Source organism: Pelodiscus sinensis, chromosome 6 (genome assembly GCF_049634645.1).
Source record: "Pelodiscus sinensis isolate JC-2024 chromosome 6, ASM4963464v1, whole genome shotgun sequence".
In the NCBI taxonomy this organism is placed as follows: Eukaryota; Metazoa; Chordata; order Testudines; family Trionychidae; genus Pelodiscus; species Pelodiscus sinensis.
Genome location: NC_134716.1, coordinates 128,670,138 through 128,687,107, shown reverse-complemented (window position 1 = coordinate 128,687,107; position 16,970 = coordinate 128,670,138). Strand labels below are relative to the sequence as shown.

The 16,970-nt window shown below is 70.2% G+C and overlaps 1 protein-coding gene across 4 annotated transcripts in view; it reads right to left on the bottom strand.

Annotated features, from left to right (window-relative positions):
- Positions 1 to 3,524: 3,524 nt before the first annotated feature.
- DNAJB5 (DnaJ heat shock protein family (Hsp40) member B5) overlaps positions 3,525 to 16,970 on the bottom strand; it is a 29,425-nt gene continuing 15,979 nt past the window's right edge. For all 4 annotated transcript variants that reach the window (XM_075932821.1, XM_075932823.1, XM_075932824.1 and 1 more), the window contains exons 3-4: positions 15,370 to 15,968; positions 3,525 to 5,255 (exon numbers count right to left, since the gene is read on the bottom strand). In XM_075932821.1, coding sequence (XP_075788936.1) covers positions 5,022 to 5,255; positions 15,370 to 15,968 — 833 coding nt within the window. In that variant the 3' untranslated portion in view covers positions 3,525 to 5,021. The remainder of the gene's footprint in view (positions 5,256 to 15,369; positions 15,969 to 16,970) is intronic.

Below are 16,970 nucleotides of genomic sequence, written 5' to 3'. Positions count from 1 at the left end.
GGGGCGGGCAGAGGGGTGTACTGGCGCGGGGTGGGGGGTTGAGAGAGGGTACGGCCCAGGGGCGGGCAGAGGGGTGTGCGGGCGCGGGGCGGGGGGTTTGAGAGAGGGCACGGCCCAGGGGCGGGCAGAGGGGTGTGCGGGCGCGGGGCGGGGGGGTTGAGAGAGGGCACGGCCCAGGGGCGGGCAGAGGGGTGTGCGGGCGCGGGGCGGGGGGGTTGAGAGAGGGCACGGCCCAGGGGCGGGCAGAGGGGTGTGCGGGCGCGGGGCGGGGGGGTTGAGAGAGGGCACGGCCCCGGGGCGGGCAGAGGGGTGTGCGGGCGCGGGGCGGGGGGGTTGAGAGAGGGCACGGCCCAGGGGCGGGCAGAGGGGTGTGCGGGCGCGGGGCGGGGGGGTTGAGAGAGGGCACGGCCCAGGGGCGGGCAGAGGGGTGTGCGGGCGCGGGGCGGGGGGGTTGAGAGAGGGCACGGCCCAGGGGCGGGCAGAGGGGTGTGCGGGCGCGGGGTGGGGGGGTTGAGAGAGGGCACGGCCCCGGGGCGGGCAGAGGGGTGTGCGGGCGCGGGGCGGGGGGGTTGAGAGAGGGCACGGCCCAGGGGCGGGCAGAGGGGTGTGCGGGCGCGGGGCGGGGGGGTTGAGAGAGGGCACGGCCCAGGGGCGGGCAGAGGGGTGTGCGGGCGCGGGGCGGGGGGGTTGAGAGAGGGCACGGCCCAGGGGCGGGCAGAGGGGTGTGCGGGCGCGGGGCGGGGGGGTTGAGGGAGGGCACGGCCCAGGGGCGGGCAGAGGGGTGTACGGGCGCGGGGTGGGGGGGTTGAGAGAGGGCACGGCCCTGGGGCGGGCAGAGGGGTGTGCGGGCGCGGGGCGGCGGTAGTGAGCCCGGGCGCGGGCGGGGCAGCGTGCGTCGGGGCGGGCAGGCTGGCACGGTGAGGTCTAAGCAGACGTGCCACAGCCGGCCGGAGTCCCAGCAGCTCTGCCTGGCCCAGAGCAGGGTGAACGGCCCCGTCCAGGCGCCCGCAGCAGGCCCCTTCCGCCCTCCCCAACGCGGGGTCTGGGTGCAGGGCCCCCAGGGTGACTGCGCTGCTGCCCAGCAGAGCGGCCACCGCTGGGTTCGTGTCTCGGTGGTGCACATTCGCACACACCTCGTGCATGCACCTACATTCATTCCGGGAGAGCTGGACGATGCTGGGCCGGCCCAAGCAGGGGCCAGATAAACACCATGGGCAGACACTGCCCCTTCCCCCCCAGCCCTCCTGCCTGGGCCCCGGCCCACGTGGCGCCCCTCCGCCCCGGGGAGCAGGCTGGGTACAGCGTGGGGCTGCGTGGCTGTGAGCGCCCAGCCGAGGGTGGCAGGGCTGTGGTGCTCACCCCTGGGGCAGTGCCCTCCCCACCCCAATGGGCACAGGGGCCCTGCAGGCCCAGGCACTGTGGCTGTCTGGGTTCCCTGGAAGCCGGGTGCTTGGACGGCCCCTCAGGAGAGTCAGCCACTGGCTGGCTGGTTAGCCATGCGTCCACAGCTAGGTCTGCCTCGCTACGGGTGGTGCACACATCACAGGCCTTGGTGCACCGAACAAAATTCATTCCACACATCACTGGCAAAACTCCTCCCTGGCTGGAAACGCTTGGTGAGCACACTGGGTGCGGGTCGGCTACGGTCGAGGGTGGCAGGGCTTCGCTCTCACACTGGGGAGCACGTGGGAGCCGCCCGTAGCACGGCCAGAGCCCGGCTTCAGGGGAGGGGGCGACCCAGGGGGCGGAGCTGCCCGGGCGGCTGATGGGCAGGGAGGCTGGTTCCAGCAGTAGGAGCCGCACCCACCCTACGGGCAGCGCCGGCCCTTCCCCCTGCCCAGCAGCTCTCCGGTGCAACCCCCCATGTGCGCCCTGGCCCCCGGCGGGCCTGGAGCCTGGGGCGCTGCTCAGCTGGCCCGGGACCCTGGCGCAGCGCCAGCCTCGGGCAGGGCCGAGCCCACAGGAGTGCTGGGTAATGCCCTGGGAGCCCTCCCCAGCCTCCCTTTGCCCGCCAGGGAGCAGAGCCTGCGAGACCCCCGGAGCGCCCGGCTGGGGCCCCCTCAGAAGGGCGGGTGGCGGAGCCAGCTGTCCCTTTCCCTCTGGGACGGGATGGGACCCCCGGGGGCAGCCCAGGGCCGTTGGGAGCCGGGAAACTGCAGAAGGGCAGCCCCCTGGCGTGGGGGGCGGTCGGTGGGGGAGTAGCTCCGCCAGGGAGCCCCGACTCCTGGTTCCCTTGGGAGCCCAGCCCCTGGCTCGGGCCGACCCTCTCCCCTGTCTGCACGCCCCACGCTGGCCTGTGCCAGGGGCCCGTACCCGCGTGCGCTGGCCTGGCCTAGCCGGGGGCCTGGCTTCGGGAGGCGCCAGCGGCCCCGGCCTGCCCCAGCCAGTGACCCAGCCCTGCAGGGCTTTCCGGATGGCGGGCGGGGAGGGCCAGGCCCCAGAGGAAGGGGCGCGACGGGAACTAAGGTCCACGCTGGGCAGTTTTACATGGACCCCCCCTTGGACACGGGGGGCAGCTGCTACAACAGCAGCCGCAATAGCCCCAAGGCCGGGGCCCCACGCTGCCTGCGCCCGTCTCTGGCTGCCGAAAAGGGGGAACGCGGCTCACGGGGCCCTGGAGCAAAGTGGCTGGCTGGGGAGGGCAGGGCCAGGCCGGGCTGCTGGAGTCACGCTGCCGAACGGGCCGTTTCAGCGCACGGGGGGCCGGGGGCCAGGAGCTTGACAGCCTGGGGAGCAAAGGCCCCCCCTCTGCTGGGCGGGTTTCCTGCTCAGCCACGGCCGGGGGTGTTTCCCTGGGCGATGGGGAGACCCAGGCCCGGGGCCCACGCCGGCCTTGGCCTGTCTGCCAGGTGCCCCAGCGGGTCCCTGCTCCCTGGGCGTTTTGGCTGGGGGCAGGTCCCGGGGCCAAGGGAAGTGAACGACCAGAGGGCTGCACAGCACCCCCCAGTCCCGCCAAGCCGGGGTGCTAGCCCAGCGTCCGTGCCCTTCCCTCAAGGCCTCTGACCAGGCTGCTCGGCTCCGGGGAGACACAGGAAGGGGAGTCCCGGGGCAGCCCCTTCAGACACCCACCGAGAGCCGTGCGCCCCGTCCTGCCCTCCCACCCCGGCTGGGCAGTTTTAGTGAAGCTCTGGGCTTCACGGCTTGCAGGGCCAGAGCCCCACAGCGATGAGCGGGTGGGGGGGGGGGGGGGGATGACAAACTTCCTGCCATGAAAAGGGCTGGGAGCCCCCCGCCCATGCAGGAACCGGGCTCCTAAAGGTCTCGGAGAACCCTGCTGCCCGGCTCTGGGTGGCTGGCGGGCCGGGGAGGGTAGCGTCCCACCCAAAGCCCCAAATCTCTGGCCCGCACCCAGGGAGAAGGGGCAGGCCCGGGAGCCGAAGGCTTGAGGCCCGAGTCCCTGAGGGAGGCCGCTGTACGCACAGCCGCTGGGCAGGACTCGGGGCGCGGCTGGGATGCGGCGTCACGGCGAACTCTGGGAGCGCCAGGGCCGAGGGAGCCCCCCGGCCAGCACTCGGCAAGTCGGCTATGTTTAAAATACTTTATTTTTCTCAATACTGACATTACAAAAAAAAGAAAAATACAAAAAAAAAAAAAAACCCCACTATAAAACATTCAGGATCTCATTGAAACTGAGAAAACCAGCAGGTCCCAGCCTGGCCGCTCCCGGGCTCCGGACCCCGCCCGGGGGGTGGAACAGCCTGGACACGGGACACCAGAGGGAGAAGGCGGCACCGGGACCGGCTGCGTGGAAGTTCCACCTCCCCAGACCCACGGCTTGGCACAGAACCCCACCCCACAGACACTGTACAGCTGTACATGGCGGCCAGGCTGTGCCCCGCGCCGCCGATCCCTCGGGAAAGCCGTGAGCCTGAAGGCCACGCACCCCCCCAAAGCCAGGCGCCAGAGGGGCGTGGCCAAGGCCCACCAGGGACGGAGCTCCGTGCCACGGGGAGGAAAGCTCCCGTTTCAAGTCTAGAGGACTCCCAGGGCAACGGACGGAGTCTGCTCCGTGTCCGATAGAAACGTGGTGCCTCTCTGGACCTCTCGGCGGCAGGCATGTGGCCTCGCTGATGGAGAGCCCGGCCCCGGGGTGACTGGCAAGGCAGGCCAACTGGGTGCCAGAGAAAAATCCTCCCATTGGAAATCGAAGTTTAAGAAAGCAGTGGCACGTGGCCACCAAGCCACGCAAGGAGGCTCCCCGTGGCACCCTCCCGGAGCACACCCTGGAATCCCCCCTGCCCGGTAGGAAGTAGCGACCTGACGTCGCCTCTCAAGTGCAGCTCAAATGCCAGCCACACAAGCCTCAGCCACGCTCCGCCTGGCCTCCGCCACGCCTGGTTCCACTCGCTCGTGGGGTCGGGCAGATCCCCCGGCAGCTGGATGAACCACTCCGGAAACGTCCCGGGGGGTTATAGGAAAAGCAGCAATGCAAACCCAACACAGGGGAACAAGAAAGCACCCAGCCTGGGCCTCCTGCCGCCTTCCACATTCGGCGCGGCCTGGCCCAACTCCACCTGGCGTCCATGCTCGGAGGCGGGGAAGCCGGGGTGCCGGCCTTCAGCAGGGGCCGTGCCGCTGGGCCAGGGAGAGGCAGCAGGTGTAACCCTGGCAAGCTAGAAACGGCGGCATGCCAGTAACCTAGAGCCCGTGGTCCCAGGCCGGCCCCGCGCCAGGCTGCGTCTGAGCGATGCCTTCGCTGGCCACGCGTGGATCTTGCTCCTCATGGAACCCGAGAGCAGCGAGCGGAGCGCCGGAGGGCTCCCCGGTCCTATGTACACTGCGGGCGGGCTCGGCGCTTCAGGAGACACCCCCAGCCTCCAGCCAGGCCGCTGACTTCAAAGTGTGCGACGTGACAGCCGCCCGGCTGGACTGCACCAGAGGCCCGCGCAGGCAGGTGCAGGCCGGGGGCTAGCGGCCCGTCCGGAAAGGGGGGGGCGTGGCAGGGCGGGCCCCCGCGCGGGGCGGCTCTGAAGCGGTGGCGCGTGCGCTCAAAGCCCTGGGGCGTGGCGGGCGGCCCAGGCCTAGGAGCAGGGCAGGTGCTGTTTGAGGATCTGTCGCGTCTGCGGCGCTATTTTGTCCGGGAAGCGGACTTTGAACTCTACGATCAAGTCTCCCCGCTGGGTGGGGACCTTGGGGAAGGGCAGCCCCTCCCCGCGCAGTCTCTTCACCGTGCCCGGCTTGATGATGTCATTGCAGGGCAGCGGGATGACCCGCCCGTCCAGCGTGGGAATGTTCACGGTGCAGCCGCACAAGGCCTGCGGGGAGAAGAGCAAAGGATGAGACCGGCTGCAAGCGGGGAGCCGCGGGGGCCAGAGCAGCCCCCTCCCCACAGCTGCTCCCCGCTTCCCCTCGCCCACCCCACGGCCTGGCGACACAGCCTGGGGGGCACCCAGAATACCCCGGGGGGGCTCACAACGGGACCCGCTCGTCACGCCACTCGAGCCCTCCGGCGGGGGCAGGTGTCCCCAGGACTCGCTCAGGACAAGCTACTTCTCCTACTGCCCCAAGCGTGTCTGATCCGAGAACCCGGGGGGGGGGGGGGGAGATCCGAGTATCGGTCTCCCCCACGGGGCCACGTCGGCAGGGCCTGTGGCCACACCCCACAGTAGGTCGGGAAGCGGCTCGTTAATAGAACCCCCCTCGCCTCCTCCCTGCCGTGTCCCAGCCACGCGGCGGGTTCGGGACTCCCCATTCGCACGGAGCGCCGCAGCCACCGGCCCCGGACCACAGGGCTCGGGTTGAGCCTGGCTGGAAACCCCCCGACTGTCTGGACTGGGGATGGAATAGCGGAGCCGGCTAACCGAGGAGCAAAAGCCTAGAGGCGAATGCTCTAGGGACGACACGGACTTCCCTCCACCCCCCCTGCACCCCTGAATGTGTTAGCAGGCAGGCAGAGCCCAGCTCACCCCGGGTCCGGGACCGACCCCCCTGCGGCTCTGCACTTCCAGCGGATCAGGAGCCAGGCGGGCAGAGCCCAGCTCACGTCAGGTCCAGGACCGACCCCCCTGCGGCTCTACACTTCCAGCGGATCAGGAGCCGGGCGGGCAGAGCCCAGCTCACCCCGGGTCCGGGACCGACCCCCCTGCGGCTCTGCACTTCCAGCGGATCAGGAGCCAGGCGGGCAGAGCCCAGCTCACCCCGGGTCCGGGACCGACCCCCCTGCGGCTCTGCACTTCCAGCGGATCAGGAGCCGGGCGGGCAGAGCCCAGCTCACCCCGGGTCCGGGACCGACCCCCCTGCGGCTCTGCACTTCCAGCGTATCAGGAGCCGGGCGGGCAGAGCCCAGCTCACCCCGGGTCCGGGACCGACCCCCCTGCGGCTCTGCACTTCCAGCGGATCAGGAGCCAGGCGGGCAGAGCCCAGCTCACCCCGGGTCCAGGACCGACCCCCCTGCGGCTCTGCACTTCCAGCGGATCAGGAGCCAGGCGGGCAGAGCCCAGCTCACCCCGGGTCCAGGACCGACCCCCCTGCGGCTCTGCACTTCCAGCGGATCAGGAGCCGGGCGGGCAGAGCCCAGCTCACCCCGGGTCCAGGACCGACCCCGCTGCGGCTCTGCACTTCCAGCGGATCAGGAGCCGGGCGGGCAGAGCGCAGCTCACCCCGGGTCCAGGACCGACCCCCCTGCGGCTCTGCACTTCCAGCGGATCAGGAGCCGGGCGGGCAGAGCCCAGCTCACCCCGGGTCCAGGACCGACCCCCCTGCGGCTCTGCACTTCCAGCGGATCAGGAGCCGGGCGGGCAGAGCCCAGCTCACGTCAGGTCCAGGACCGACCCCCCTGCGGCTCTGCACTTCCAGCGGATCAGGAGCCGGGCGGGCAGAGCCCAGCTCACCCCGGGTCCAGGACCGACCCCCCTGCGGCTCTGCACTTCCAGCGGATCAGGAGCCAGGCAGGCAGAGCCCAGCTCACGCCGGGTCCAGGACCGACCCCCCTGCGGCTCTGCACTTCCAGCGGATCAGGAGCCAGGCGGGCAGAGCCCAGCTCACCCCGGGTCCAGGACCGACCCCCCTGCGGCTCTGCACTTCCAGCGGATCAGGAGCCGGGCGGGCAGAGCCCAGCTCACGCCGGGTCCAGGACCGACCCCGCTGCGGCTCTGCACTTCCAGCGGATCAGGAGCCGGGCGGGCAGAGCCCAGCTCACGTCAGGTCCAGGACCGACCCCCCTGCGGCTCTGCACTTCCAGCGGATCAGGAGCCGGGCGGGCAGAGCCCAGCTCACCCCGGGTCCAGGACCGACCCCCCTGCGGCTCTGCACTTCCAGCGGATCAGGAGCCAGGCAGGCAGAGCCCAGCTCACCCCGGGTCCAGGACCGACCCCCCTGCGGCTCTGCACTTCCAGCGGATCAGGAGCCGGGCGGGCAGAGCCCAGCTCACGCCGGGTCCAGGACCGACCCCCCTGCGGCTCTGCACTTCCAGCGGATCAGGAGCCGGGCGGGCAGAGCCCAGCTCACCCCGGGTCCAGGACCGACCCCCCTGCGGCTCTGCACTTCCAGCGGATCAGGAGCCAGGCGGGCAGAGCCCAGCTCACGCCGGGTCCAGGACCGACCCCCCTGCGGCTCTGCACTTCCAGCGGATCAGGAGCCGGGCGGGCAGAGCCCAGCTCACCCCGGGTCCAGGACCGACCCCCCTGCGGCTCTGCACTTCCAGCGGATCAGGAGCCGGGCGGGCAGAGCCCAGCTCACGTCAGGTCCAGGACCGACCCCCCTGCGGCTCTGCACTTCCAGCGGATCAGGAGCCAGGCGGGCAGAGCCCAGCTCACGCCGGGTCCAGGACCGACCCCCCTGCGGCTCTGCACTTCCAGCGTATCAGGAGCCAGGCGGGCAGAGCCCAGCTCACCCCGGGTCCAGGACCGACCCCCCTGCGGCTCTGCACTTCCAGCGTATCAGGAGCCGGGCGGGCAGAGCCCAGCTCACGTCAGGTCCAGGACCGACCCCCCTGCGGCTCTGCACTTCCAGCGGATCAGGAGCCAGGCGGGCAGAGCCCAGCTCACGTCAGGTCCAGGACCGACCCCCCTGCGGCTCTGCACTTCCAGCGGATCAGGAGCCGGGCGGGCAGAGCCCAGCTCACCCCGGGTCCGGGACCGACCCCCCTGCGGCTCTGCACTTCCAGCGGATCAGGAGCCGGGCGGGCAGAGCCCAGCTCACCCCGGGTCCAGGACCGACCCCCCTGCGGCTCTGCACTTCCAGCGGATCAGGAGCCGGGCGGGCAGAGCCCAGCTCACCCCGGGTCCGGGACCGACCCCCCTGCGGCTCTGCACTTCCAGCGGATCAGGAGCCAGGCGGGCAGAGCCCAGCTCACGCCGGGTCCAGGACCGACCCCCCTGCGGCTCTGCACTTCCAGCGGATCAGGAGCCAGGCGGGCAGAGCCCAGCTCACCCCGGGTCCAGGACCGACCCCCCTGCGGCTCTGCACTTCCAGCGGATCAGGAGCCAGGCGGGCAGAGCCCAGCTCACGTCAGGTCCAGGACCGACCCCCCTGCGGCTCTGCACTTCCAGCGGATCAGGAGCCGGGCGGGCAGAGCCCAGCTCACGTCAGGTCCAGGACCGACCCCCCTGCGGCTCTGCACTTCCAGCGGATCAGGAGCCAGGCGGGCAGAGCCCAGCTCACCCCGGGTCCAGGACCGACCCCCCTGCGGCTCTGCACTTCCAGCGGATCAGGAGCCGGGCGGGCAGAGCCCAGCTCACCCCGGGTCCGGGACCGACCCCCCTGCGGCTCTGCACTTCCAGCGGATCAGGAGCCAGGCGGGCAGAGCCCAGCTCACGTCAGGTCCAGGACCGACCCCCCTGCGGCTCTGCACTTCCAGCGGATCAGGAGCCAGGCAGGCAGAGCCCAGCTCACCCGGGGTCCAGGACCGACCCCCCTGCGGCTCTGCACTTCCAGCGGATCAGGAGCCAGGCAGGCAGAGCCCAGCTCACCCGGGGTCCAGGACCGACCCCCCTGCGGCTCTGCACTTCCAGCGGATCAGGAGCCAGGCGGGCAGAGCCCAGCTCACCCGGGGTCCAGGACCGACCCCCCTGCGGCTCTGCACTTCCAGCGGATCAGGAGCTGGGCGGGCAGAGCCCAGCTCACCCCGGGTCCAGGACCGACCCCCCTGCGGCTCTGCACTTCCAGCGGATCAGGAGCCGGGCGGGCAGAGCCCAGCTCACCCCGGGTCCAGGACCGACCCCCCTGCGGCTCTGCACTTCCAGCGGATCAGGAGCCAGGCAGGCAGAGCCCAGCTCACCCCGGGTCCAGGACCGACCCCCCTGCGGCTCTGCACTTCCAGCGGATCAGGAGCCGGGCGGGCAGAGCCCAGCTCACGCCGGGTCCAGGACCGACCCCCCTGCGGCTCTGCACTTCCAGCGGATCAGGAGCCGGGCGGGCAGAGCCCAGCTCACGCCGGGTCCAGGACCGACCCCCCTGCGGCTCTGCACTTCCAGCGGATCAGGAGCCGGGCGGGCAGAGCCCAGCTCACCCCGGGTCCGGGACCGACCCCCCTGCGGCTCTGCACTTCCAGCGGATCAGGAGCCGGGCGGGCAGAGCCCAGCTCACCCCGGGTCCAGGACCGACCCCCCTGCGGCTCTGCACTTCCAGCGGATCAGGAGCCGGGCGGGCAGAGCCCAGCTCACCCCGGGTCCAGGACCGACCCCCCTGCGGCTCTGCACTTCCAGCATATCAGGAGCCAGGCAGGCAGAGCCCAGCTCACGCCGGGTCCAGGACCGACCCCCCTGCGGCTCTGCACTTCCAGCGGATCAGGAGCCGGGCAGGCAGAGCCCAGCTCACCCCGGGTCCGGGACCGACCCCCCTGCGGCTCTGCACTTCCAGCGGATCAGGAGCCGGGCAGGCAGAGCCCAGCTCACGCCGGGTCCAGGACCGACCCCCCTGCGGCTCTGCACTTCCAGCGGATCAGGAGCCGGGCAGGCAGAGCCCAGCTCACCCCGGGTCCAGGACCGACCCCCCTGCGGCTCTGCACTTCCAGCGTATCAGGAGCCAGGCGGGCAGCAGCCCAGCTCAGTTCCGACTCGTGCTTGGTCCAAGAGCTCAGCCCCTCCCTAGAAAGGGGCTGCTGCCTTTCTCAGAGGCAGCAGCGCGAGGCGACAGGCAGCCGGCCCGTAAGGGGAGCTGGTTTTGAAACTGGCTCCCCTCGCGGCCCAGCTCCCGCCTGGCGCCCCCCACTGCTGCCCCCGGGGACTATCGACAAGTCGAGTAACCGATAAGAATTCGAGGTTACTCGACTGTTCAGTGCTCTACTTCCCACCCCAGGTCCGGACCCGTCTCCTGCGGGGGGCTGCACGGTCGTGCCTGGTGCCTCGGTCCTGCCTCTGGCGCCGCGCACGCACGACAGCAAGAGCGAGTCCAGCTCGCCGGGATAAGCGTTTCTAAGGCGAGCCCCCGGCCGGGGGAGCGGCAGACAGACCAGCCCTGGGAGCGCACCTGGCTCTGTCCTGGGGCACGGGGCCTGGGCACTGGGCCGGATTCAATCAAGACCCAGCAGCTGCTTTTAGGGCCCTTGTGACGCACGGGCTGACTTCCAGAGCACTATAAAAGGCAAGAGCCGGGTGTGCGGGATGAGCGCCCAGGGCAGCCCCAGCCCTGCACGTGGCCTGGACGGCTGGGATCGCTGGGCACAGCACGGCCCCCAGGAGTACTGGGCACGGTCGGGCAGCCCCAATCCTTGAGTGCACGTGGGTCACAAGCAGCCCTGCTGCAGCAGACGCGCCCCATGGGCAGGCGCCGGCTCCCCGCTCAGGTCACTGCCCGCCCCGAGCAGCCTGGCACCCCCACGGGCAGGCGCCGGCTCCCCGCTCAAGTCACTGCCCGCCCCGAGCAGCCTGGCACCCCCACGGGCAGGCGCCGGCTCCCCGCTCAGGTCACTGCCCGCCCCGAGCAGCCTGGCACCCCCACGGGCAGGCGCCGGCTCCCCGCTCAGGTCACTGCCCTCCCCGAGCAGCCTGGCACCCCCACGGGCAGGCGCCGGCTCCCCGCTCAGGTCACTGCCCTCCCCGAGCAGCCTGGCACCCCCACGGGCAGGCGCCGGCTCCCCGCTCAGGTCACTGCCCGCCCCGAGCAGCCTGGCACCCCCACGGGCAGGCGCCGGCTCCCCGCTCAGGTCACTGCCCGCCCCGAGCAGCCTGGCACCCCCACGGGCAGGCGCCGGCTCCCCGCTCAGGTCACTGCCCGCCCCGAGCAGCCTGGCACCCCCACGGGCCTGCAGCCCGGGACCGTCACCCTGGGAGCCTCCTGCTAGGAGCTGCTCTCCGGACGGGCCGCAGCCTACGGGACCGTATCGACGGGGCCCCGGCGCGCCAGGGGCTGAACGTCCTTCTCCGAGTCCCAGGGACGCCTCCGCCCTTCGCGGACGGCCCAGGAGCCTCGGAGGGGGCAGCAGCCAGAGGCCAAGCTGAGGTCACAGGGGGCCTGGCAGCCCTCGCCCTGGGGAGGCAGCCGCCCCTTTCTGCAGCTCCCCGGCTGTCGCCCTTCCCCGAGCTCAGCAGCTCTGCCCAGCACTGGCTTTATCTCCAGCACGCAGGCCAGGCACCCCTGCCAGCAGCCCACCCAGCTGGGAAGGCAAGAGCCTGGCATCCCTCCGGAGCGCCGGCCTCCTGGAAGGGACAGCGCTGGGCCCTCCTCTCCCTTCCCGCAGCAGGACCCGGCAGGCCGAGGCTCCCAGGCACCCCTCCGACCGACACGGGCAGGGAGTTCGCGCACCTCTGCCTGGCTACTCCCCCAACGGCTAAGGGCCTGTGGCCGGAGCTACAGACAGCCCCAGTGCGTTTGGGGGCTCTGAGGTTCCCCATTCTCCCCCGCAGATGGGTCCGGGACAGACGCCGGGCGCCCAGGACTGAGGGGAAATGCCCTGGTGGGGGGCGTGGGGGGGCTCGCTGCAGCGGCTCGCTCAGGCATTGTCACGCTTAACGAGTTTCGCCTCGTTAGTAAAGGGAACACACGTGGCTGGCAGCATCCCCCGCTTGCCTCCCAACCCCACCCCTCCGCCGGCCAGGCCGCACGCGCGTCACCAACCCCTCCTTCCCGACCAGCCGGCTTCCCGGAGCGGCGTTCGCACAGACCCGGCCGGGGCTCCGAGGCCACGGTCCAATAGCCGAAGTGAGTCCCGAGTGTGTTCCAGAGACACCGCGGCTCCGAGGGCAGCGAGGCCGGGGCAATGAACTACCAGCCGGTCTCAGAGCAGGGCGGCGAGGGAACCAGGCAGGCTGGCCCCAAGCCGGACGGGAACGGACGCTGGGGCGGCGATGGGAGGGGAAGCGGGCGAGGGTCCGCAGAGCCCAGAGCAATGTGGCCTCGCTGAGACCGGAGACCCCCCGCAAGGCTCTGGAGACCTCCCCAGCAAGGCTGAATGCGCCCGCAGAAACGACCAGCCTCGCCACCCGTCCCCGTGCAGGCAGGGCCCCAAGGGACGCCTCTCAGAGCCGGCTTTCCGGGGGCAGGAGGCCACGAGCCGTTGTTGCTCCAAGGGACGGGCTCTCCATGCAGCCAGCGCCCGCGCCCAGGAGGCTGGGGAAGGGGGAGGGGAAGGGACACGCTTGTTAGCGCGCAGGCTCCAGCAATGCAAGGAAGGCGGCCGCCGGGCAGTGGGGCTCCGTGGGGTTTTGACGGATCCCTCCCCCGCCAGCCCCCGGATGCCAGGGACCCCAGGCACTCGCCGGGGACAGAATCCCTGCAGGGGAACGACCCCCTCCCCCGGCCTTCCCCGAGAGGCCAGGCAGAACGGCTCCGCTCCATGACAGCCCGCGCCCACCTACCACCCGGCAAGGACAGGGGCCACCCGGTATTTGGGGGCACTGCCTCTGTTCGGAAGGTGCAGCCCACGGCCACGAGTCCCAGCCTGCAATGCACCCTGGGACTGCCGCCTCCACAGTCTGCGGCCCCCCGACGCTGGCCTCCTGGCCGAGAGCAGAGGGAGTTTCGTGGCTAAATGCTGGGCCAAGCCGTCGGGATCCCCCCGGCCCTCAGCCTGCTCCCAGCACAGCCAGGCTGGCGCTCTGCCCCGGCTTGTGGGCGTCAGGACTAGGCCTCAGGACAACTCTGGAGGCCACGAAGCGCCTCCCAGCTCTGCCGGGCAGATGCCCCTAGACCTAGGCCCGGGGAGGCTGGGGTACCTCAGACTCGTGCAGTGGCCTCCCGGCTCCCGCCCACTGAGCCGCATGGGGAATCTGAGAAGGGCCCGTTTCCTGCCGCCCACGCGTCTCCGGGGAAGCCCTCTCAGATGTGCCTCCCACAGGGCCCTGCCAGGCGGCAGCGGGCGCCCGGGGCTGGCTTGCTTGCCACGCACGGACGCGCGCGCCTGGAACAAGGAGCCCCGTGTCCGGCAGGACCTGGCCTGGGAGACCGGGGAGGCCTTGCCCTTCCCGCCTCCCCGGTTTTCTCACGCGAGCGCTCCGGGGCGACCGAGGCCTGGCAGGGAGGGGCACCGAGGTGCCGGTTTGACGAGGAGCCGAGGCCACGGTTCCGTAGCGAAGGGCTTGACCCTGCCCTGCCTGGAGGGGGAGGAACCGGCAGTGTCTGACGGGCGGCCACAGCCCAGGGACTGCAGGACCGGAGTCTGCCCGGCGCCTAGCCCAGGGCGGATCCCACCGCCCCGGGCAACCCAGGAGATACTGGGAACCAGCTGGCTGCCGGATTCCCAGGTTCAAGCCTTCGCCCGCTGGGGGGATGAGCTGCTCCAGCCCCCTTCCGGCGGCGGCAGGGCTGCAGAGAGGCACAGCGACGGGGGCCTGGGGGAGGGTGCCCGGGGAGTGGCTGCCTTTGTGCTACAGGGCTCTGGGCACAGGCGGCCCCGGGCAGGAACCGGACGGAATTCGCTGGAGGAACAGGAAGGACCCGCGGGGCCGGGCTCCCTTGAGAGGAGGCTGCTGGCTACCGGGCCCCAGGAGAGCGACCGACAGAGCCCAGGGAATGCTCCCGGGAGCTGCCAGAGCAGCCAGGGCCTGGCCCCCCAAGTGGGTTGCGGCCCCACGGTAGTGGTGCGGCTTAGCCTTGCCGGGGCCCACAGCCCCAGCTTGAGCCCCTCCATGCGGAGCCAAAGCCCAGGTCGGAGGGCTTTGCCTGGGCAGCCGGGCTCGAGGGACTGGCCCCCGGCCTGCGGCTGACGCCCTTGGCTTTGGGCCCCCCGCCCAGGCCAGCGAGGCTCGGCTCTGCCTCGGACCCCAGCCCTCCCGGGGCAGGGAGCTCGGAGGAGTGCAGCAGGCTTCGGCCCCTCCCGGGTCGGGCAGCAATGTCCGTTGTCAGAAGGGGGCCAGGGGGTCGGGGACCCGGTCTGGAGGCAGGGGAGCCGTCCCCAGGACCCCGCGTGACGGGCGCGCTCTGGGACTAGCGCCACCACTGAGCCGCTCGGCTTCTCCCTAGAGGAGGCATCTGCGGACTGGACGCGATCTGTCCTTCGACCAGCCCGCCCGCCACCAGCGCGCCCAAAGACAGACAGCGCCAGTCTGAAGCCAGTGGTGAACGGCACCTGCCGGCCATTCCAATGGGAAACGCACCTGCCCACCGGGGCTTGCAGCACGATCAACCATGCATCACACGCACGCGGGTTCCCCTGGCCTGCCTCTCCACTCCTGCTGAACGCTCCTCGCTCGGACTCAGAGCCCCCACTACAGTTCCCCTGCAAACTTCACGGGCCAGAGACCAGGACTCATTTGTTTCCAAAGCACAAAACTAGCTTTATGCGTAGAGCCCCGCGAGGATACAAAATTTGTATCCACATCCGCATGCAGAGCCGCAAAAACGAGCCATGGATAGCCCCATCCACAGCCACAAAAACGAGCCACGGATATCCCCACCCATCCACAGATGCAGATACCCGTGGATATAAGAATTAGCCGCGGACATCCCCGTCCATCCACGGATATACGAATGAGCCACGGATATCCCCATCCACAGCTGCAAAAACGAGCTGCGGATATCCCCATCCATCCATCCACGGATATAAGAATGAACTGCAGATATCCCCACCCATCCATCCGCGGATATACAAATGAGCTGTGGATATCCCCATCCATCCATCCGCGGATATACGAATGAGCTGTGGATATCCCCATCCATCCGCGGATGCAGATACCCGTGGACATAAAGCGGGTAGCTGCATGTTGCTGGGCTCTCCTCATGCCTGCACAGCCTGGGAGGGAGAGACCAGCTGAGAACAGCTAGCTCAGCTCAAGCACGGCACAGTGAGGACCAGGGTGCCATGCAAAGCGTCGAGAGACAGCTGCGCCCACAAACCTGCCACCTCACAGAGACCCCGCTCCCCAGCCCAGCCTCTGAGTGCAGAACTCGGGTGTCACAGTGACACGCTCCGGTGATTGGACACCAACCTACGACCTACAAGGCGACCACCGAACCCCTGCAAGCTCCCCCCACGGCCTCTGCCCCCCGACCCACCTCTTTCAGACTGATCATGGCCGTGTAGACCACGTTGGTGCCGTCCCGCTTGAAATGCGCGTGCGGCTTGTCCTTGAGAATGAAGACGATGTCGGCGGGGATGTTGTCGGGCGTGGCGTCGCCTTCTTTGGGGAAGGTGATCTTGGTCCCTTCCTTCCAGCCCCGTTTAATGACAATGTTCAGTATCTTGTCCTCGGTCCGGGTGCTTCGCCCGTCCGGGTTCAGGCGCCGGCGGGTGATTTTCATCCTTTTGGTAGAGCCGTGGTAGATCTCTTCCAGGGACACCCTGAGCTCGTGGATGATGGGCGGGTCCTGGACCTTCCTCCGGGAGTGGAGCGGCTCCGGGTGCCGGCGATGGACGCCGTTGATGCCGTTGAAGCCGAAGCGCCCGAAGGCGCTGAAAGGGTCGTCGTCGTCGTCCACATCCATGTCGTCCTGATCCAGCCCGTTGAACGCCCGGGAGCGGCTGCTGGCGAAGAAGATGTCGAAGGGGTTGGAGCCGCCGAAGAAGGAGGCGAAGGTGGCGTGCGGGTCCCCGTGGAAGGTGTAGTGGAAGGTGCTGCCGGAGCTGCCGGAGGAGCCGCCTCCCGTTTTGAGACCTGGAGCACAGAAAGGCAAAGAGAAAGTTAACAGAGTCCCCGGGAGCAGCCTGCCCGAGGCACGGGGAGCGCGTGGCCAGGCCTCCCGGCTAGACTGCTGGCCTCCACCCAAGCCACAACCTGCAGCCCTTTCCCACTGGGCAAACCAGCAAGACGGGAGGCAGCCCCAAACGTCTCTTCCCTGGCTAGAAGGCGAGCGCCACAACCAGCCTGCAGGGTCCAGGGCGCGGCGCTGCAATTCCGTCCCCCACCCTGCGCCAGGGCTCACGCCCGCACGGTAACTGGGCGCCCCTTCCACGGGCCCGAACACGGGAAGGTTATAAAAATGCCATGGAGTAAGGAGAGGGCGTAGCAGCCAGCCGGCCCTCTCCACTCCCAGCGGGCGAGTCCCCGCCTGTCTCCCACAAGCACTGGATCAGGGCGCGCTGTGTCCAGCGCCGGCGCCTCTCTTGCTGCCCAGACAGCACAAGGAAGGAGACACCCTTATGAGTGAGAGTTTTGGGAGGCTCCCAAACCACCTTCCCGCGTTCCTCCGGCCGCACGGCAGGGAGCAGCTCAGCCCGTGCGCATCGGGTGCCTTGCGCGGCGTGGGAACGGCCGGCGTCCAACGCCCCGGGGGCGAGGCAGTGACGGCGCTTCCAGACTAACGTAGCGACACAAACGACAAGTCTGAGCTCCCCGAGGCAGTGCTGAGACTCCCGGGGGGAGCACACCACGTCCCAAATGCCCTGCGATCGAGTGCATGTCCCACGGCGTCTGGACGGCGCCGTGGCCACGGCCAGCAGGGACACACGTGGCAAGGAGTCGGGACACCGCAAAGGCTCACACTGTCATGAGGGGGTAAGCCTGCGTGAGCCGCGCCGGAGGACGCAAGTGGTCGCGGACGACAGCTGATACCCTAAATCCGTGGTCACCAACCAGTAGATCGCGAGCTACCGGTAGATCTCAGGGGCTCTAAGAGTAGCTCGAGCCCTCTCTGAACTGCGCGCCTGTGCAGTATTT